Here is a 20,682-nt window from a genome sequence, read left to right on the forward strand (position 1 = left end):
GACTTGTGATTTCATGAACATTTTATTATATGATATCCCTGTGGCTTTAGGATAGGCTATGCTAGTCAGCTTTTTTGATGGGGGGGGTCCCGGATCCGGGTTTGTGACTCGTTGCTTGACGGTAGGTAACTCATCCTACCAAAAATTATTTAACTCTCAACCCTTCTAAGTGTTTGAGTGGCAGCTTTAATAAAATCTGCACTGTAGTAAACCTGTATGTCAACATCACATCCAGCACAGTTACAAGCCGTTTAATGGAGCAGAAACGATGTTGTCTCTTTTTTCTGCAGTGCGGATTTGAGTGAAATCCTGCCCTTAGTGCACTGTGTAACGATGACAACTCACAAGTCCTTCAATCACACACAAATCCACCGTCAGTCGCACAACAGAAAGTTTCCTCAGATATATCTGTCTGCATTTCCTTCTTTGCTTTCCCAAGCTTGAGCGGGAGTCAGACATGCTAAAACTCAGACAATCTGGTCAGACAGGCATTATAGGTTGCAATGAAACTACTTGATGGAAAGTCAAAGTCAACGGTATGTTGGGTAACAGCTGTTCCATACGATGCTAATAAACACGTCGGGTGGATGGAAAGCCGCCTGTGCACCTGGAGCCCTGTGGAACCTACAAGGTCTGGCAGGCCAAAGACAGGCCAACTTTCCCCGTCGTCTCTTTCCGTTACCTCCCTATTCCTGTTCTCTCAACTTTTAAGTCTGATTGAGAAACCAGTCAAAAGAACAAAACAGGAACTTTGGCGATATCATCGCCCTGAGCTGGATCAGACACATCTGGCTGTCTACCTAGTCTTCCACTGTAATTGGACCCGACGTGCCCCGACAGTGCCATTGTATGGAGGCTCGAGGTTGTGCTGCAACATTTGCTTGCTGTAAAGGGTATTGTAATATCATAGCATGCATGGTCCACGTCTGTGTGTTTGTGTGGGGGGGGGATGATGCTCGTGTTACTTTAGGACATTGTCCAGGTGATAATCCACAGCCAAACCGGCCATATACATTCCCCACTACCCACCCCCTCCCCATACAGCTCCCTACAGTTTGAAATAGCCAGATAACTCAGTTTCCATGTTGATCATATGTTAAAAGTACATGACTGTGGATGGTTGCATCTCAAAGGCCACCCTATTCCCAACATAAGGTAGTGCACTATAGTAGTGAATAGGGTGCCATTTGAATAGCGTGCCATACATAGTTTTACAGAGTTCCATACCTCCCTACTAAATAATGCATAGTCACTTTAATAACTCTACCTACATGTACATATTACCTCAATCACCTCGACTAACCAGTGCCTCCGCAATTGTGATTTTACTGCTGCTCATTAATTATTTGGTACTTTTAATTCTGACTTTTTTTTAAGGTATTTTCTTAAAACTGCATTATTGGTTAAGGGCTTGTAAGTGAGCATTTCACTGTTGTTTCGGTGCATGTAAAAAAAACTATTTGATTTGATTTGTGTCCGCCGCTCACGAGAATGGAGTGAAGTCCTGACACATCAAAAGGTGAATAATTCACATGCTTGTGGGTGAACGCCAACATATACAGATACAATGGATTTCAGGGCACGTACCGTAACTGTCGGTCTGTCGTCCTCAACCCACACATGTTTTTGTACCTCCGCGTCCCATTTGAAAGTACCCTATGGGGAGAGTAAGACAAAGGAGGCACTACAACAACTGTGCTCAAAAATAGAAATGCAACATACAACAATTTCAAAGATTTTACTGCGTTATCAGGAAATCAGTCAATTGTAATTCATTAGGCCGTAATGTATGGATTTCACATGACTGGGAATACAGATACGCATCTGTTTGTCACAGATACCTTAAAAAAAAAGGAGGGACATGGATCAGAAAACCAGTCCGTATCTGGTGTTACCACCATTTGCCTCATGCAGCAGGACACATCTCCTTCGTATAGAGTTGATCAGGCTGTTGATTGTGGCCTGTGGAATGTTGTCCCACTCCTCTTCAATGGCTGTGCGACATTGCTGGATATTGGCGGGAACTGGAGCATCCAAAACATGCTCAATGGGTGACATGTCTGGTGAGTATGCAGGCCATGGCAGAACTGGGCCATTTTCAGCTTGCAGGAATTGTGTACAGATCCTTGAGGAATGGGGCCGGGCATTATCTTTCTGAAACATTAGGTGATGGCAGCGGATTTTTTATTTATTTCATTTCACCTTTATTTAACCATGTAGGCCAGTTGAGAACAAGTTCTCATTTACAACTGCGACCTGGCCAAGATGAAGCAAAGCAGTACGACAAAAACAACAACACAGAGTTACACATAAACAAACGTACAGTCAATAACACAAAATAAAATAAAAAATTATGAATGGCACGATGAATGGATGAATGGCACGACAATGGGCCTCAGGATCTCGTCATGGTATCTCTACATTCAAATTGCCATCGATAAAATGCAATTGTGTTTGCTGTCCCTTGCAAATGCCTGCCCATACCATAACCCCACCGCCACCATGGGGCACTCTGTTTACAACGTTGACATCAGCAAACCGCTTGCCCACATGACGCCATACACGTAGTCTGCGGTTGTGAGGCCGGTTGAATGTACTGCCAAATTCTCTAAAAGGACGTTGGAGGCGGCTTACGGTAGAGAAATTAACATTACATTTTCTGGCAGCAGCTCTGGTGGACATTCCTGCAGTCAGCATGCCAATTGCACGCTCCCTCAAAACTTGAGACATCTGTGGCATTGTGTTGTGTGACAAAACTGCACATTTTAGAGTGGCCTTTTATTGTCCACAGCAAAAGGTGCACCTGTGTAATCAGCGTCTTGATATGCCACACCTGTCAGGTGGATGGATTATCTTGGCAAAGGAGAAATGCTCACTAACAGGGATGTAAAGAAATTTGTGCACACAATTTGAGAGAAATATGCTTTTTGGGCGTGTGGAACATTTCTGGGATCTTTTATTTCAGATCATGAAGCCAACACTTTACATGTTGCGTTTATATTTTTGTTCAGTGTAGTAAAAACCCATCATGTGGCGACATTACCAAACCTACAACCAGTACATAGGCACGCCTTGCTGCTCACACTCTCTGACCTTTGAAACGCCACGGATAACCTGGTTTTAACCTTAATTTTAACACAAAAATGTCAAACGATCATACCGGGCCTTTCTTCTTCACGTCCAGTTTCCCTTCCACATCGCCACTTCCGCCATCTCCTGAAGCCTGGGCGGGGAGAGACCAGGGGTGTATTCATTAGTGAAAACCCGTAGCAAAACGTTTTTCCGATTTCAGCCCCTTTGCTTCTGTTTGGTTCCTATTGTTCCCTCTAAGTTCCCAAGTTCCCTCTAAGTTTAAGCCTCCCCATATCCTGCTAAGACAACAACTGTATAAGCGCTACGCTGCCCCACCTATGTTAATGTATGGGTGGGCGGGTCAAGGGTCACTTACCACATCCGAGTCGTCCCCTTCCTCCTCACACTGTCTTTCAGCAGCCCGGGGGTTTCCAACAACCCTCAGCTCCCCAATCACCCCCTATGAAGGAAAACACACACAGGCAAGCGCATATACGCATGCAGACACACACACACACAGTTGTCAATACATGGCCTTTGATGTCTGGTGTCTGTATGTGTGTGGGGTGACGTAAAACAAGGCATGGTGCGGTGCTGCTGCACAGCTGGTCCTCTGCCTGTACACGTCTGCATTCTTCTCCCACCATTACGCCCACAAGCTACGGCCCTGCTCTAAACATAAACAAACAGAAATCAAAATTATATCTTCCCTCTGAAGTCCTGTGTCTTCAAACATGTGTACGTGATCCGTGTGGTGGATTTGTTGTGGAATCCCACCCCTCGTCGAAGAAGCTGAGGGGTTTCTTACAGTTGTCCCAGTGTTGAGCAACGAAATGGACGCATGTGATATGACACTCTCCTCTTCCACGGTCCCAGTCCCATCAAACTCTCCACCACAGGAGCTTCTTTCAAAGTCTCGCATTAATCGCACCTTATCAAGTCAATCAAAAAGCCAAATCATGTGATTCGGGGGAATTTTCTTTTGACATGTTTTAAACGGGTAAAAGCTCTAGTTGTGAAGAGCTTCTCTTTCGACGAAGGCCCACGAATGTGTTTCACAAGCCTTAAATGTCCCTAAATAGCTAGCAAACGTATTTATTTCGTTGATTTTACGAGGACTTTTTTTCAGTAAGCTGAGTCTGTACACCCTATTTCGTTTTCCACTGTTACTTCCAGGCCTGGGAGCAGGCGCTATCTTACCCTATCCTAACCAAAAATAACAGGTTATATTACTCGGTTATTTATGTTTCGGTTGTCATTTGAGTATGTGTAAATGAACAATGTATAGGTATTTTTTTATATATATATTTTTTTAAATATGTTAAAACTATCATGTCAATCTCACCGACTATCTATACATTTGACTTGAGTGGTTACATGTCTCTGGCCTATACCTCCTCAGTGCAGGCATAAGGGTTCAACACCCCTGCGTTGAGTCAACAGATAATGCAATGATAAGTCTGAACTCGGGCAATGCCTGGGGCCTATGTAAACATCCATTGTTTGCCTCAGCTGTCTCTAAGAACTGTCTTTAAAAAGATGAAAACCTCCCTTCCACACAGCTTGGAGAGAAAAAAGAGACAATGCCCTGACATTTGGCCAAACCCTTTTGTCTAAATCCCCTCATTTGGTCTTGTCAAGATAGGACAGACCGACTGAGCTGTCTTGAACCCAAATTAGAGCTATTTGGGATCCTGCTTTGAGCATTCCGAGGCCCCTGAGGTATCCTTTGCTTGAAGACATGCCCAGAAAATGCCCAGGAAAATCAGTCAACAGTGGAACTACACACATTCACATACACTGCTCAAAAAAATAAAGGGAACATTTAAACAACACAATGTAACTCCAAGTCAATCACACTTCTGTGAAATCAAACTGTCCACTTAGGAAGCAACACTGATTGACAATAAATTTCACATGCTGTTGTGCAAATGGAATCGACAAAAGGTGGAAATTATAGGCAATTAGCAAGACACCCACAAAAAAGGAGTGATTCTGCAGGTGGTGACCACAAACCACTTCTCAGTTCCTATGCTTCCTGGCTGATGTTTTGGTCACTTTTGAATGCTGGCGGTGCTCTCACTCTAGTGGTAGCATGAGACGGAGTCTACAACCCACACAAGTGGCTCAGGTAGTGCAGCTCATCCAGGATGGCACATCAATGCGAGCTGTGGCAAAAAGGTTTGCTTTGTCTGTCAGCGTAGTGTCCAGAGCATGGAGGCGCTACCAGGAGACAGGCCAGTACATCAGGAGACGTGGAGGAGGCCGTAGGAGACCATATGCTGACACATGCACATTTGTGGCCTGCTGGAGGTCATTTTGCAGGGCGCTGGCAGTGCACCTCCTTGCACAAAGGCGGAGGTAGCGGTCCTGCTGCTGGGTTGTTGCCCTCCTACGGCCTCCTCCACGTCTCCTGATGTATTTAAAGCAGGCCAATTAAAGGCGATCAAATCATAAAGGGGTTGCCAAACACGACTGTTTCACGTGTCTGAATCAGCCTGACTAGGAGGGCAACACTGACTGGTCTGATATCCGATTCCACTTGCCCCTAACACCGATATATTTCTCAAGTCGGACATGTTATAAGGATAGTAGGGCTTGAGATAAGTGCACATACGTCAAAACTATGAATTCGTCTTGGACTGCATCGGACGTTCTGATTTATGATTTCTGCTCAAGTTTGAGCCAGAATTGCGGACGACAGATCCTACTCTCATGCTATTATTACGCCATAGGCTATTCAGGATAGGGCCCTAAGTACAATATAAGACCGGGTTTGGGGTAGAATTGCCTTTCAAGTCCTTCAATCCAGGAAATTACGAATGACACATTTTCGCATTGACCAAGTTGAAACACAACGGACCCCCGACTCTGATATTAAAAAGTCCAGTCATAGCATGATACATACCAGGAACTTATCAGGATCGGCCCCTCCGGCTTGGCCCACGAACACCCCGGCTCCGGCCTCCAGCTCCATCTCATCCGGGGACCTCTCGAAGCGTACCACCTGGGGTTGGTCGTCGCAGTTGATGTAGAAGGTGACCTTGTCATCCAGCACGGAGATGGAGAAGCGGTTCCACTGGTCGGCCAGGCTGTGGACGGGGAAGGTGGCCGCCACGTACGACACCTGTGAGTCGGGCTCCGTGTAGTAGAAGATGACATTCTGCTTGCTCGCCTTGACCGGCGACAGCTTGACGCCCACATACATAATCTTCTGCGAGGCGTCTGTGACAGAAAAGATGACTCCGCCCTTGGTGGACTGGGGCTTCAGGTTGAAGAGGAGGGAGAAGTCCCGGTAGAAGGGGCTGGGAAGATGGGCACGTGCCAACTGGCCCGTGTTGGCGTCGGGGCCGAAGACGTAGCCGGGGCTGTTGTCGGGACCATAGATCTTGGTGATCTCGTCTGGGGGAGGGTCCCCGATCAGGTGCAGGAGGGAGACACCGATCTCATCTACAGTAGAGAAACAGGAAGTTAGTACACAGCACACAGGAAACGCCAATGACGGGGTGGGCTGCATGGCGAGATTGGGTTAGCATGCTCTATTAGTGTGTTGGGGTTTGACACCGTGAGTTTTGGTCTGTGAGGTAAAAGCAGACCGCCAACACTTTCTTAGTAGTGTCTTGTGAGTTTTTTGGGGAGGGAAACTGGCAGCAATGTTAATGAACCCAGTGTCCAGAGTCACTTGAAGATCTGCATTAACGTAATGATATTTCAATGATTCCTGGTCTAATATTTAAGAGAAATATGACCTGACATGGGAAACTTCCTTGGACTTGTAAATCATCTATCACAACTTCAAGATAAATTGTGCATTGCATACCAACGTGTCAATCAACTCCACACGATAATGGTAATTAGATATCAGGGAATCATTACAAACAAACACATTATACGGCTGAAGTTAATTGCAACTGACACACAGCCAAACAAACCACGGTGCTGGACTACTTTGCGAAGCTACAGTAAACAATTACCTTTTTGCGCTTGACTTTTGAAAGCCAACCCTATATGTGAGCATTTCTCAAAGGACCTAATTCAAACAAGCCAACTCCTATTGCCTGCCTTCAAATAATGGAGTGGGTTATAAAAACTAATAGCGACTATGACATCCCCCAAAAAGCATGGGGAGAACACTTCTCCTGGGACCTACACGAATCTAGATCGCTTCAACAGACGGAGTTATTTTAGCCCAAAGTCCCTTGTGAATGCATGCCGACATGGCGTTCTTCCCTCACTGACATTGGATAAGGGGAACTCCATGCTAGCCATTCTCAGATTGTTTTAACATGGGGTCAGTTAAGGACAGGCAACACACGCAAAACTGTCATTTTTGCAGCTACTTATCAATTTTGACATTTTGGGGGTATTTTGTTACATTTAAAATAAAAATGTCAAAAAGTAGATGAAAATGTATATTTTTGTTAGTTTATCATACTAGCATTATCAACATGTCATGAATTGTAACCACTTTTAAATAGACATCCATCCATAATTTCAAAGCTTCACTTCATTGAATCACATAATATAAAAGTCCATAATGTTACAAACCGGATTATATGTAGAAACTGACTTTGAAGAGATGGTGATTGGGTCTCAATAGGTGTTTGGCATTTGGTAGTCTAATTTCAGTGTACTTTTACCAAAAGTCAGACTCTTCCTGCATGCCAACACATTTTTCTCAGCCTCTCAGAAGCATCTGCATTCATCACAATTTGTGTGGTTATCTTTAAACATATTCTTCAGACTTATACATAGGGAATTGTTGATATGTTGTCGGAAAAAAATCTAGATGACATTTTCTTCAAAAAGTATTTACAGATAAGATTAAATAAATATTTATCCACAATCTGCTGTGTGTAAGTCAAGAGTGTCTTAACAAAATGAAACCCAAAAATGTAGGCTGTTACATGCAAACACAGTATGTGCATATTTACTGAATTCACATATTTAAAAAGAAATATGCTATTAGGGTGTGGTGCTGCTTATTCCTATAACTTCCAGTGTTACATAACACTAATATGTGAGAAAAATATTTTTGTGAGCAAATGTTTAATTTTGTCCTTATAGGTTGGTAGCAACATGTGAAAATTGTTGCGGTAATCTGTTGCAGCTCAAGTCGACTACAAAGCCCACAATGCAATGCTCTCTCTACGGGCTGGCTGGACGTAGCTACAATAATACTAAAGTCAATATCAGTAATAGCTATTTAGCTGTAAAATCACCTAAACAAACTGCACTATCAATATAGGAGTCTACAATCTCACCATGTTCAACCAGCATATCGATGTGATTCGAGTCTGATATTCGAACGGCACTATGCAATGCACTGAAGAGGCAGACAAATAGGAGAAATGTGTTAGTCCCTCTGTTAAATTACAAATTCCTTGAGGTTGGAATATCGCAAAAGCATGATCAATGGCTCATTCGAGAGAAGACAACCTCCCATGTTATGACATCAGCCAGTATTGAAATTTGACATGTATGATAGACGTTTTCGCGATCTTAAAATCATATTCCTGTTAACTTCCAGTGCAGTGAGAGAGGCTTTATATTATTTAACTAGGCAAGTCAGTTAAGAACAAATTATTATTTTACAAAGACGGCCTACCCCGGCCAAACCCTCCCCTAATAATCCGGAAGACGCTGGGCCAATTGTGCGCCGCCCTATGGGACACCCGATCACGGCCGGTTGTGATACAGCCCGGGATCGAACCAGGGTCTGTAGTGATGCCTCTAGCACCAAGAAGCAGTGCCTTAGACCGCTGCACCACTCGGGAGTCTTAAATGCTATGTCATACCGGCCAAATGTATGTATGCTTGAACGGGAATAGCTCAGATACAGATGAAAACATGAAATGACACAGGTAATCGACAGAACATCGCTGAGAGATGCGCAAAAAAAACATAGCATTCAAAATGGGTGAATCATTACTTTAAGTGACCCCATACTTCTTTTGATTTCAAACGACAGCATTTCAAATAGATCCATGGGGGATATGACTGACTGTATGCAATATTGCAAGGCACAAAGTGTACGACCAGTGTCTGTGGACCTTTTTTTCCGTTGTCTGTATACATTTGAAGTGACTAGGATCTTACACGATCGTTAACAAAGTTTGACACAGGTAAACAGAAAACGGGAAGTCTGATTGAATAGACTTTGTAAGCTTTTTCTTACAAGTGCCTCCGACTGGTTTTTCCAATGTGTTTCGAAATTTAAATCACTTCTCACGCAATCATGTTTTGGAAAAAAAGTTCATCTAAAAAAGGGAGGATTGTCATCCTTGATTGTACCGCAATTGAAATCAGAGTTAATTAACACTGTATGCTTCAGTTAGATCAGATGCATTATGTACTGAAAACACTTCCTAAGACCATTGAGATATTATCACCCAGATTCTTGTTCCAGGGGAATACTGTAGATGTACATGTAAACCAAATGCTTATGACACTCATCACAACACATAATTAGGATCACAAGATTATCACAAAGAAACACACAGTACCAGTCAAAAGTTTGGACACACCTACTCATTCAAGGGTTTTTCGTTATTTTTACTATTTTCTACATTGTAGAATAATAGTGAAGACATCAAAGGTACACGTCTTAAAGTAATGATGGACTGTCATTTTTCTTTGCTTATTTGAGCTGTTCTTGCCATAATATGGACTTGGTCTTTTACCAATTAGGGCTATCTTCTGTATACCACCCCTACCTTGTCACAACACAACTGATTGGCTCAAACGCACTAAGGAGGAAATAAATTCCCCAAATTGACTTTTAACAAGGCACACCTGTTAATTGAAATGCATTCCAGGTAAATACCTCGTGAAGCTGGTTGAGATAATGCCAAAAGTGTGCAAAGCTGTCATCAAGGCAAACGGTGGCTACTTTGAAGAATCTCAAATATAAAATATATTTTGATTTGTTTAACACTTTTTGGGTTACTACATGATTCCATATGTGTCATTTCATAGTTGTGATGTCTTCACTATTATTCTACAATGTAGAAAATAGTAAAATAAAGAAAAACCCTTGAATGAGTAGGTGCGTCCCAACTTTTGACTGGTACTGTAAGTCTAAGGTTTTTCAGGCTGTAGTTTTGTAAGTAGAAGAAGATAATTATGCACTGCATACTCTGCATGAGAATAAATTCTGCATAAGAAATTAATTCCATTAAAAAAAGACAAAATATTGATACATTTCTCAAATTCCATCAATTCCTGAATTGAACCAAACTGAATCAGTGAATTAATTCATTTTATGGAATTTATTTAATGGAATTCCTGACTTCTACTCCAACACCTTTCAGCACACACACACCAGTTCCCCTTTAATTCGGTGACATCTGTTAAATGCCATCATGTCAGTGCAACAGGAAACCTACAGCTGTGTTCCCAAAATATCTGTGCTCCCTCTTCCGTCACCCCGGGTGAATGGTATGGGATCAGTGCATAATAATGGGGGAAGTTTTGGAAATAAACAGAGAACACAAAGACGTGCGTGTCCTCTCGACCTCAAATCCGCATCTCGTGATTTGTAGTGAGAAAATGCACCTCTATCGCACGGCGATAAGCAAATAACCTTGCACAAATTGTCCTATTTCATCATAATTCTAATTCAAAATATCAATCAATACATCTTTATAAATATAAAGAGAAAAATCTTATCGGTCAAGGATAAAGAAGACACTTCAAATGGGAAGTAATGCAAAACAAATGTTTTTTTTTCTACAAAAAGTTTTTTTGATCATCTTTGAGCATCAGCTGATATGTTTTTTTTCCTCCTTTACAAAACATTCTTTGAGAACCTTCAGATGACAGATAAACATGTTCTATGAGTCATTACACAAGGTTCAAAGTCCTCCTGGGGACCTATGAGAAGCGGAGGCCATTAGGGCCTGCAGGTGGTTAGGTTGAAAGGTCAAATACATGAGGTAATCCACTTAACCCAATGCCAAAGCTACGGAAGAGCGCTCCTATGAACATAAATAAATAAGGTGTGGAGTACATGGTCTGAAATGACAGGGGCCCCTTCCTGTGTCTCGCTTATTGCCTTGCCAATCTATCAGTGCGAGAGAGATTAGAACGTAATTTGACAGAACTGAAGAAAAAGCCAAACAACTCTCAAGTGGGTCATGTTCTGTTCTCCAACACAGCTAGACACTCATGTGCACATATCAACACTATAATGTTGGATTTAAAAGTTCAACATGCATAATACTGTATATGTGACTCGTTTCAGGAAACTAGGCGTATGTCACTACTTTACAGGAGAGCCATTTGAACATGAACTTTTTTGGGCAGAAATGCCTTCTCGAACATGCGAACTGTCATTTGCGTTAATACAAAACGTGTATGCCATCTGTAAATAGGAATACAGTTGTTAAATCATGAGCCTAGTTGGTTTAGCAACTGAAAAAGAGCAGCCTTCCCGCTAGCCATGATTGGCTGAGATAAGGAGTGGGCTGGACATGCCGACAGATGAGTTCAGAACGGTCTGCCATGTAGCACACTTCTGTCTATTTGAGTTGGTCAGTATGTGTAGGTAATACTGTCTAACGCATTTTAAAAAATATATATATATATATTGCGTAGTAGAACTGCATAAGTGTTGCTCTCCACTTTCTGTTGGATCGAATTTTGTAATCAGTGGAATTTGAGTATGATAGCTAAGGAGATGGAGAAAACACCTGTCTCCGGATTACATCTTCAAACTAAGGGCAACCATGGCATCTATGACAGAGGGAGAAGCAGCCATCCATGTATAACGGGTAAGATAGTCTCGCTAGCAACATTTTCAGACATTACACATTTCTAATTTTGTTAGAAAGTCGTTTTCATTTCAAATGAAAGTGTACTGTTAGCTAGCTATCTAACATTAGCTGGCTGGCTCGCTAGGTGTATATTATTCGTATCTCAGAGCCATTTGCTTTGCTAGTTATAGCCTAATGTTAGCTAGCTAACATTGAACCTGGTTGATTAGCTACCTGCAGATTCATGCAGGGTAGTAACGTCATGAGTTGGGATTATGGTTCATTGTTTAGCTACCTACATGTCTTCACAAAATACTCCACTATGCAAGTAGCCATTTCAATAGAATGTTCATGATGTCACTGTGACAACTGTTGATAGATGTAGCTGGTAAATTCATTATTCTGCGCTCTGGCACACTCAAACGAGAGAGCTCTTAAATCAGATTAGATAGCCAGAGCGCAGAATAACGGACAAGTCTACGAACGCTCAACACCCATTGAATATGGCCGGTGCCAGTAAATGTTGGCAAAAAACGTAAATTGTTGCGAGCAGCACAGTTGCAGTCACCAATGTTCTGAATAACATAAAAACAACCCAACCAGCTCTGCTAGGGCAGAGGAAAATAGTCAGAGTGAGCTATTCTCTCATTTGTGTCTGGAAGTAGCTAGCAAGCTAGCCAACGTTAGCCAGTTAGATTGGGTGCTTGACTGCTGTTGTTAGGACAGAACGCTCGGATCAACCCTTAAAGAGATGGTTGGGGCTAAAGCTTAAGAGGGTGTAAACAATGCTGAATGGGTGTAGGCAAAGAGGAGCTCTCAGTAGGTGTACCAAAACATTCAAAGGCCATTTTCTCAAAAGTGAGGTTACACGTTTATCAACTTTCAAAGCGGAATTACTTTCCCATTGTTCCTCAACTGAAGTGTAGGACGTACCATTTTCTAGCTCTGAGTCACTACTTTTATCCAATGTAAAATACACCATTTCAAATTTTGCTACATAAGACCAAATCGAGCCGGTCTGTCACATATGACCTAACTAAGCAGACATATGACCCTAAACAGGACTAGGCATTTGTTGCTGCAAGTGAGGGCCCTACTCAAATCACCAGAGGGAGTTGTGGGTTCATGACTGTTGAACAGAAAACAATAAATCGTAATTCGCACTGCCCTACAAGATGTTAGTCAGGATAAAGTGAGAATGACAGCTCGAGGGGCCACAGATGGACGGGCAGGTCAACACAGGAACCCCCCTGTTGCCGGGGAGTGGGCCGGCAACTGGAGGGTTGTTGGCATCAAGGTCCTAGTCATAATTTCCTGCGCTTGTGCAAGGCACCACTTAACCCCTAAACGTCTGCAGGGGTGTTGCACTTTGGCTGACACGTGGTGGTGTCCCAGGGTTTTTGAGATAAAACAAAAAGACAAACAGAGCCTTGTCCCTCAGTCTGAGATCATAACGTTCCATCTGGAGGGGAAAGTTTGCCTCCTCTCCACCTTCTTAATACCCTTACCTCATTCTCCTATGATACGGTCATCTGATCTTTCGATGTGCCTTGCCAATCCTACGGCACGAGTCCTCCTTTTCCTGGAACTGTGTGCTCCTACAGCATTCTGAGTTTTCCGAACACAAGCCCCCTCATTATGGAACAGTTCACCTATTATGCCGACCAGATCTAGTTTCACCCACAGGCATGGCCATAAACAATATCAAGGGAGACTCAGTTGATATCTTAGGCACAGATCTGGCAGTTCATGGCTATGTGTGCTGCTGAGTGACAAGCATCCACAGTGTGGTTCTTTCCATAGTCCCTAAAATGACCTATGTTGCTCAGCATACTGACATAAGCTGGGAGATGTTGACGTGCCTATTAAACAATGTAGAATCAATCACTCGTCAACAACAACGGCAAAGCGTCTTGCAACACAACGAGAAACGGAAGCCAATTGAATTACCGGCTTTATAATGAATGATTGTAAGGGTTTCCCCCTCCAACGTAAAGCTAAAGGAATGCCTTTGCCTATGTCGGTGAATGCACCCGTATTGTGTCGTCTAAACGGCAGTGAGTCATTTGAAATGATGAAAACAAATTGGTCTGTGTGCAGGGGTTGGGCGATACGGCCCAAATATCATATCACGATATGTTTCACATTTTTGGCGGTCTTTGGTGGTCTTTTATGTTTTTTTAATAATAAAAGTTGTACATTTGCTCTATGAGTTGTGCATGACCCTAGAGTGGCAACACATATATTCTAAGTGATTTTAAATGGGTATTTCTCAATTCAGGTTGTTTTATTCTGTTCAAAGAAACTTCAAAACAAAAGTTGATATCATTTGAGCTAATTTACACACTGCCACATAGGGCTGCACGATATGGGTAAAAAAATCTAGGCCTTATTTTTAACAAAATATTGCCATTTTGATCAAAACTAGCCGAGGCAGCCGATAGTGGCCTCTAGATCTGCACTATCGTCTAAGGTTGATGTGCATTCTCGGTAATACAGTCGTGTCCCTTGTGGACTGGCTCGTATATTAAGTATCCTCCATTCAGGCTTAAATTTTCCACGTCCATTTTGGGATTTTCACACCACTTAGGATGTTGCACAGCCTTGGTTGAATGCGGTGTGCAACATCCTAAATTGTCTGAAAATCCAAAAATGGTGGTGGAAAATCTGCTGGCTCGCCAATAAAGATAGTTAATGAGGAAAATTATCCCCTGAATGGAGGATGCTTTATGTATGAGCCGGTCCACGGGCGACACGAGTGTATTACCGGGAATGTACATCAATCCTAGATGATAGTGCAGATCTAGCGGCCACTATCGGCTGCCTAGGCTAGGTCAAAACACTTAGGTGAACTGTTGGAATCATGGAAATATAATGATTATTCAGAATGGAATAGTGGGCACTTTGAATACAGTGTTGTTTGACATGACACCAAATGAAAAAGCCAGGGAGGCATTCATATTCTAATAGGATCTCTATGGAGGCGTTATTGTCACAAGGTAAGAACCAAAGTGTTGGTCAGTGTTTCCCAGGGGAGTCGAATCCTATCATCTTTGGCTACATTAAATGTTGTGTCTTACTTCATGTCGCTAAGCAGCGTCTATTCCTCTCTGATTTGGAAGATGCTGTTGCACAAACAACATGCTGATTTAAGCTTACACCAGCACAGGTATTAGGTTGTATTAGCTAGCTACGTTTGCTCTGACTCAGTAAATTTATTAGCTAGCTAGTTAGCTAGCCAGGGAGCTAACTAGCGATTAGTGACTAATGATTTATTTTAGCCACAACTTGCTATGAAAAGACAATTAGCTGTTTGCAGACGGTAACACTGTACACAAACTAATAGTGTAATTATATAACACTTGCAAATATATATTCAGAAGCAAAGTGGAAAGCAGCATCGTTGTCATCAACATATTGTTGCATCTGCTGCAATGACCATGCAAACTGAAGAGTGAACGGTCGGCAAACGATCTTGTGGCCGAGCAACAACAACTGCACTCCTTGAGTGACAGGGGGCGGAGTTTGGCGAGAGAGAAGACTCAACTAGTGGAGTAAAGTATAAAAATGGAGTGCCGTATCACATTTAACAAACCAAAACATTGAAATAGGAGGTAAAGGAAAAAACAAAACCGGTCCATGCATCAATACCGGTATACTGCCCAGCCCTACAATATTAGCATTTTTAACTAGGATCTCCATTCAACCCCCAGAAAAGCTTTTGTCATCCACTGACAGTTTAACAAGACTTGATCTATGCCAATCAGGCAGAAAAAAAGTGCAGCTTCTGAAAGGGTCCAGTTAGGGTTGGTTCCCAAATGATCCCATGTTGGGGAATAAGAGATTTGAAAATCTAGGGTTGAAATAAAATACGTAAACAATTACCATTCCAAAGGGATTTGTTTTTTGTACAGATATTTTTTTCTCATATTTTTACTCAAATAGTGGCACAAGTGACAATTGAAAAAAATTATAATAATGTAACCTTTTATTTAACCAGGGGAAACCCATCGAGACCAGGGTCTCATTTACAAGGGTGCTCTGGAAAAAATGAATCAACATTTAAAATTAAAACAAATCGCATTCAAAAGCGACAGATAAAATGACAAATCAATCAAAACAAGTGCAGTTCTCCTTCACCACATTCCTAATTAATGTCCCGAACTGACCCTTCGAGACCAGAGAGTCAAGCCTCAAAGTGGCATGCAGGTCATTCAATGCTCTAGGGGCACAATAACTAAAAGCAATCTTCCCGGACTCTATGGAGACACGTGGAACCTCTAGAACCAGCCAGTCTTGAGAGCAAGTCTGATGGTGGCTGGATTTCCAATTAAGAAGTGGTGAGGTCGTATGGGAGTGTCTGGAGAACGGCTTTATATACAAATATCAGCCAATGTTGGGCCCTTCTGGTAGTCAGAGTCTCCCAGCCAACAGAACTACTGTATATGAATAAAAATTGTCTCCTGTGATAAAAAACGCAGGGCTGAGTGATAGACTGAGTCTAAAGGTTTTAAAACAGAGGCTGCTGCGTGCATGTAGTCAAGTACTGGGAGGAGCGATGCTTTAACAATCGTCCTCCTGTTTTCAAAAGTAAGGCAGGATTTATTTGTATAAAGGAAACTGATCTTAATTACCAATCTTTCTCAGTTATTCAATGTGTGTTTTAAAAGACAGTTTTCATCAATCCAAATACCTAAATACTAATGAGGGATTGGCTTAATTTAGGCTCCGCAGCTCTTTAGGTTCAATTTGACAAGACCTGGAGAACAACAAACTTGGTTTAATCAACATTTAACACTAATTTAAGATCTGTAAGAAATTCTTGTATTGAATCAAAGCTGAAGGTCGTTAATGGCCTGCTGCACTGAGGGGGCATCCGGATAGAGATGTAGGCCCCAGTTATTATTCAGGGACAAGCCTAAATGAATGTAATCAACAGTAAAGGGCTTACTTCTGAGCCTTGTGGCACTCCTTTGGCTATGTTAAGAAAATTAGACTGAACTCCATCAGAAGATACACAGGACTTCTATCGTGGAGGTAATTTTTTAACCAGCTGTAGGCCGCTCGGTCGAGACCAATTTCGGGTAGCCTCTGTAGCAGGACGACATGATCAACCGTATTGAATGCTTTCGACAGATCAATATAAAAAGGGCATCGCAGTGCAGTTTCCTGTGTAGTTAGTAAACTATGTAATTTATGACTTGAGAAGCAGCCGAGATGGTGCTGTGTCCCAGTGAGCATTCCCAATACAATTTCTATCTAAAAAGGACCACACCTGAGTGTTTTGAGATTGGCCGCTAATTATTATGATCGCAGGGATCGCTACCTTTGTGGAGTGAGAGAACAAACGGAATAATACCCAAGAGAATGGATAGATAAAAAATATGTGTCAAGGGGCTCCACAATCTGAGGTGCGGCAAGCCGTAGAAGACACGGGTCGAGCTGGTTTGGCTAGTACCTCGCTGTGCGGAAATGTCTAGAAGGATTTCGAAGTCTGATGTCTTAAAATGACACTAGCGTTTGGGACTTCTGCGTTATCGAGTTGTTTATTTAAATCACACACAGACAGGCAAGGAAACTTCCAACTTATTTTCCCATTCATTTCCCCCATTGGAAACAAGTGAGAGAGTTCAATGGTGCACATGGAGGATGCATTCAAGGTAAAGTCATATTCAAATGTGGATGGAAAAGAAATGCATTGCACTCTGATGACCACCAGGTTGTACCCTTTCCATGCATCCAACATTTTTGCACTTTTGGTGACAAGGCCTAAATTGCATTCTCTTTGAATATGACCATAGCGCATAACTTATGGGGGTGGAGGCATTCTAACGACATCGCCAGCAGTAAGATTTGAGCTCGATTTCCAAAAAGACAAGTGCTGACGGAGTGGGTACCACTTAAGCTCTGCAGACTCGGTACCGGGCCCTAATCATATCACCTCAGAAAATGACGAGATGGGAATGCTATGCCTTGAGCAATTTGGCAGGGTGTTCCTTCAATGCTTCAATAAATAGCTCTGGAAAAAAACAAAATGGCAACCAAAATTACCAAAAGTAATTGAAAACTGTTTAATCAAGAGGTACTCTGCATGGTCATACTCCAGCTTAAAATTACTTCTGTATCTCTACTATACTAAGGACCATTTAATTGGCCTTCCCATTGTAACAGGAACCAGGGAGCTAGGAGCTTCTGTCAGTGAACTATTGAGAACAGTGTGCCCATAATTGGAACCCTCAGAGTGCAGATTAGAAATGTTTTTCCATGGCTAACACCTGCGTGAGATCTGTGCCAGCTTTAAGCCTTCCTGTCATGGGATACAGTATTAGACTCCCTGCATGGAACCACTGCATTGTGGATAATCAGTGTCAGACCCAGTATAGTATGAACCCCTGGGAATAGAAACTGCAAAGCCACAAAAACACAAACACATACCCTAATATATACATGATCCCACTGCCAGAGTTTTGTCTGGCAGTGGGGAAGACATACGGACCACCGTAGCAGTTAGCGACGTTGGGATTAACTATTTAAATTCAGTCGATTCCCGGAAATGTTGAATTAAAGTTAAACTACATGGGCAATTGTGATTTTTGGACTGTTACACCAATTGATTCTTTAAGAATATAACTAAATAAATGCCTCATGAGCCTAGTTCAACTGTCGTACCCCACTATAGCCCAACATATGCTTGTTTTACTCTATTGTTTGTTAATCAATGCAATGTAAACAAACACTGTAGAGCCTCAAAACAGTGTTCAAACTATAATTTTGACATCATAGCTGGTTAGTCCTTGCATCCATAGTCAATGAATTTAAGAGTGATTACATTTCTCCGTCCCGCAGAGGCGGGGTGACTACTTTTGTTACTGTTTGAACAGCAGACTGCCCTTTTATGAAGCAATGTCTCCTTTTTTACATCGTTTATTTATTCAGACGAGACCAAAATAAACAAACAAGATACATACACATGCACAAACATATACAGCCTAACATCAACATGACTTTCCCAGCTCTATTCCCACCCACCCTATCCCATCCAGAGGTAGGCAGGCCTGTAGCCTATGAAATGGCCAATAGGCCTACTGAATGATGTAAGTGCACGCAAAGCAACACAAAACAAAAAGAAAACAATGCACTGGAGATGTGCCAACAAATATTACAGGTCATTCTTATTTTCCATTTTTACATGGCAATAAGATTAATACGGAACATCATCCTGTATATTGGCCAACGTATACACAATTCAGGGAGACAATTTCACTCATCATCAGGTCATAATCTGGTATGGTACACATATGATATAGAAATGTGGGGGGTATCTAAGAGCATGGATAACTAGTTACTAGCTCCACCTGCGGACCACTGCAGGAATGGACCCCATACTAGGTCAGTCAATGCCCTTACCCAATGTCTCCTTCTTTACAAAGAGGACTTTCTTGGACATTTCTCCAATTTGCCCACGTTAAAACAAATCAAATGTAAACGCAATTGACCCCAACAACCCTGAAATCTGTAACCGCTTATCTTTCAAAGGAAAGCAAGTGACCATGACAAAACCCTAGACATGACTAAAATGGCTAATGAGTTAAACCATTTGATTTCATGCCACTGGGGTGCTCCCAGTTGTTAAAGTGGTAGAACGACCCACTCTCTGATCCACTCATGCACAAGGGCAACAGCAGTGCAATGTTCCCATGGGCAGTGACCCTCCCACACATCTCTCCATATAGAAAGTGTGTAAACTGCCTCATTGCACTCTGCTGTGCAGGGCCCTGATGAAGTCAACATGACAACCCCCTGTGAACCCACCGAGCACCCGTCCAAAATTCCGGCTCAGAATTATGAAGGGAAGCGATGGGAGACTCTTCCATAAGCGGCCCATCGCCATTCAAATGACAAGTGGGGGCATGAGGGGGTACAGATAGAGATAAAGAAAGTGCACTCTCCCACACACGATGTCCGCAGGAACTGTAGATAGCGGGAAGTGTCTGAAATAGTAGCCATGACGAAGCACACACACAACACTATGAAAGTATTTACCAGCGAGGGAATAGATGTGGTGGAAGAGTGTTGAGGGTTGAAAAAATACCCATATTAAGTTACCCTGGGCTAATAAACAACGAAACAGACCCATTTTGGCTTTAGGGTTGGTCTTCACAGGTTGTGACACATTAGCTCGGCTATTCAACTGTGACCTGCAGTCTTATGAAAGCTGAAGCCGTCAACCTGTTAACGTTTCAACACGGAGCTGCAACACTGCAGTTCACTTCAGAAAATCAAGCAATTTTGCCATCGTAACAAAATGAGTAGTGTAATATACAGTATGACCCAAAAATGTTTGACAAAAGTACAAAAATCGCACATTTGTGCATGTTTTAGGGCAATTATGTTTATGTGGCATACTCAGCATCTCAGCGCTCACCCAAAAACGAAGCAATATGAGACCCATTTGTTTCACCCAAAACCCATTTGTTTGGCACCAGCTGATGGACTTCAACCAAGGGACCATTATGTGGGTGAGTGCTACCAGATGGTCTTTCAGCAGGATTTTTTGTTGTTGGTCTTGACTAAGATGATAGGCTGTAATGGATAAATAGAGCTGTACCTCAAGGCAGCTCTAATAGGCAATACCAAGCACAGATGCCTCAGCCTCACTGCTGAACTACTGCTCTTATATAAATCGGCAATAAAATTCCTGCCCTCAAGGACTCATTTTATAACATGAGTGCAGAGCATGACTTGCCCCGAGGTCATTTACAATGTGACTTATTTAATTTAGCTGGCACATACTCTGAATGTTTCAGAGAATCACGTTGGTGTTTCCTACATTTCTGAGACTTTTCAGATTCGC

General features: G+C 42.4%; 1 protein-coding gene across 4 annotated transcripts in view; it reads right to left on the reverse strand.

Moving 5' to 3' along the window:
* The window catches only part of LOC120064493 (collagen alpha-1(XVIII) chain-like), a 194,752-nt gene that overhangs the window by 82,778 nt on the left and 91,292 nt on the right, over positions 1-20,682 (reverse strand). For all 4 annotated transcript variants that reach the window (XM_039015113.1, XM_039015112.1, XM_039015111.1 and 1 more), the window contains 4 exons: positions 5,981-6,522; positions 3,449-3,532; positions 3,161-3,223; positions 1,588-1,656 (listed from right to left, as the gene is read on the reverse strand). In XM_039015113.1, coding sequence (XP_038871041.1) covers positions 1,588-1,656; positions 3,161-3,223; positions 3,449-3,532; positions 5,981-6,522 — 758 coding nt within the window. The remainder of the gene's footprint in view (positions 1-1,587; positions 1,657-3,160; positions 3,224-3,448; positions 3,533-5,980; positions 6,523-20,682) is intronic.

Source organism: Salvelinus namaycush, chromosome 19 (genome assembly GCF_016432855.1).
Source record: "Salvelinus namaycush isolate Seneca chromosome 19, SaNama_1.0, whole genome shotgun sequence".
Taxonomy (NCBI): Eukaryota; Metazoa; Chordata; class Actinopteri; order Salmoniformes; family Salmonidae; genus Salvelinus; species Salvelinus namaycush.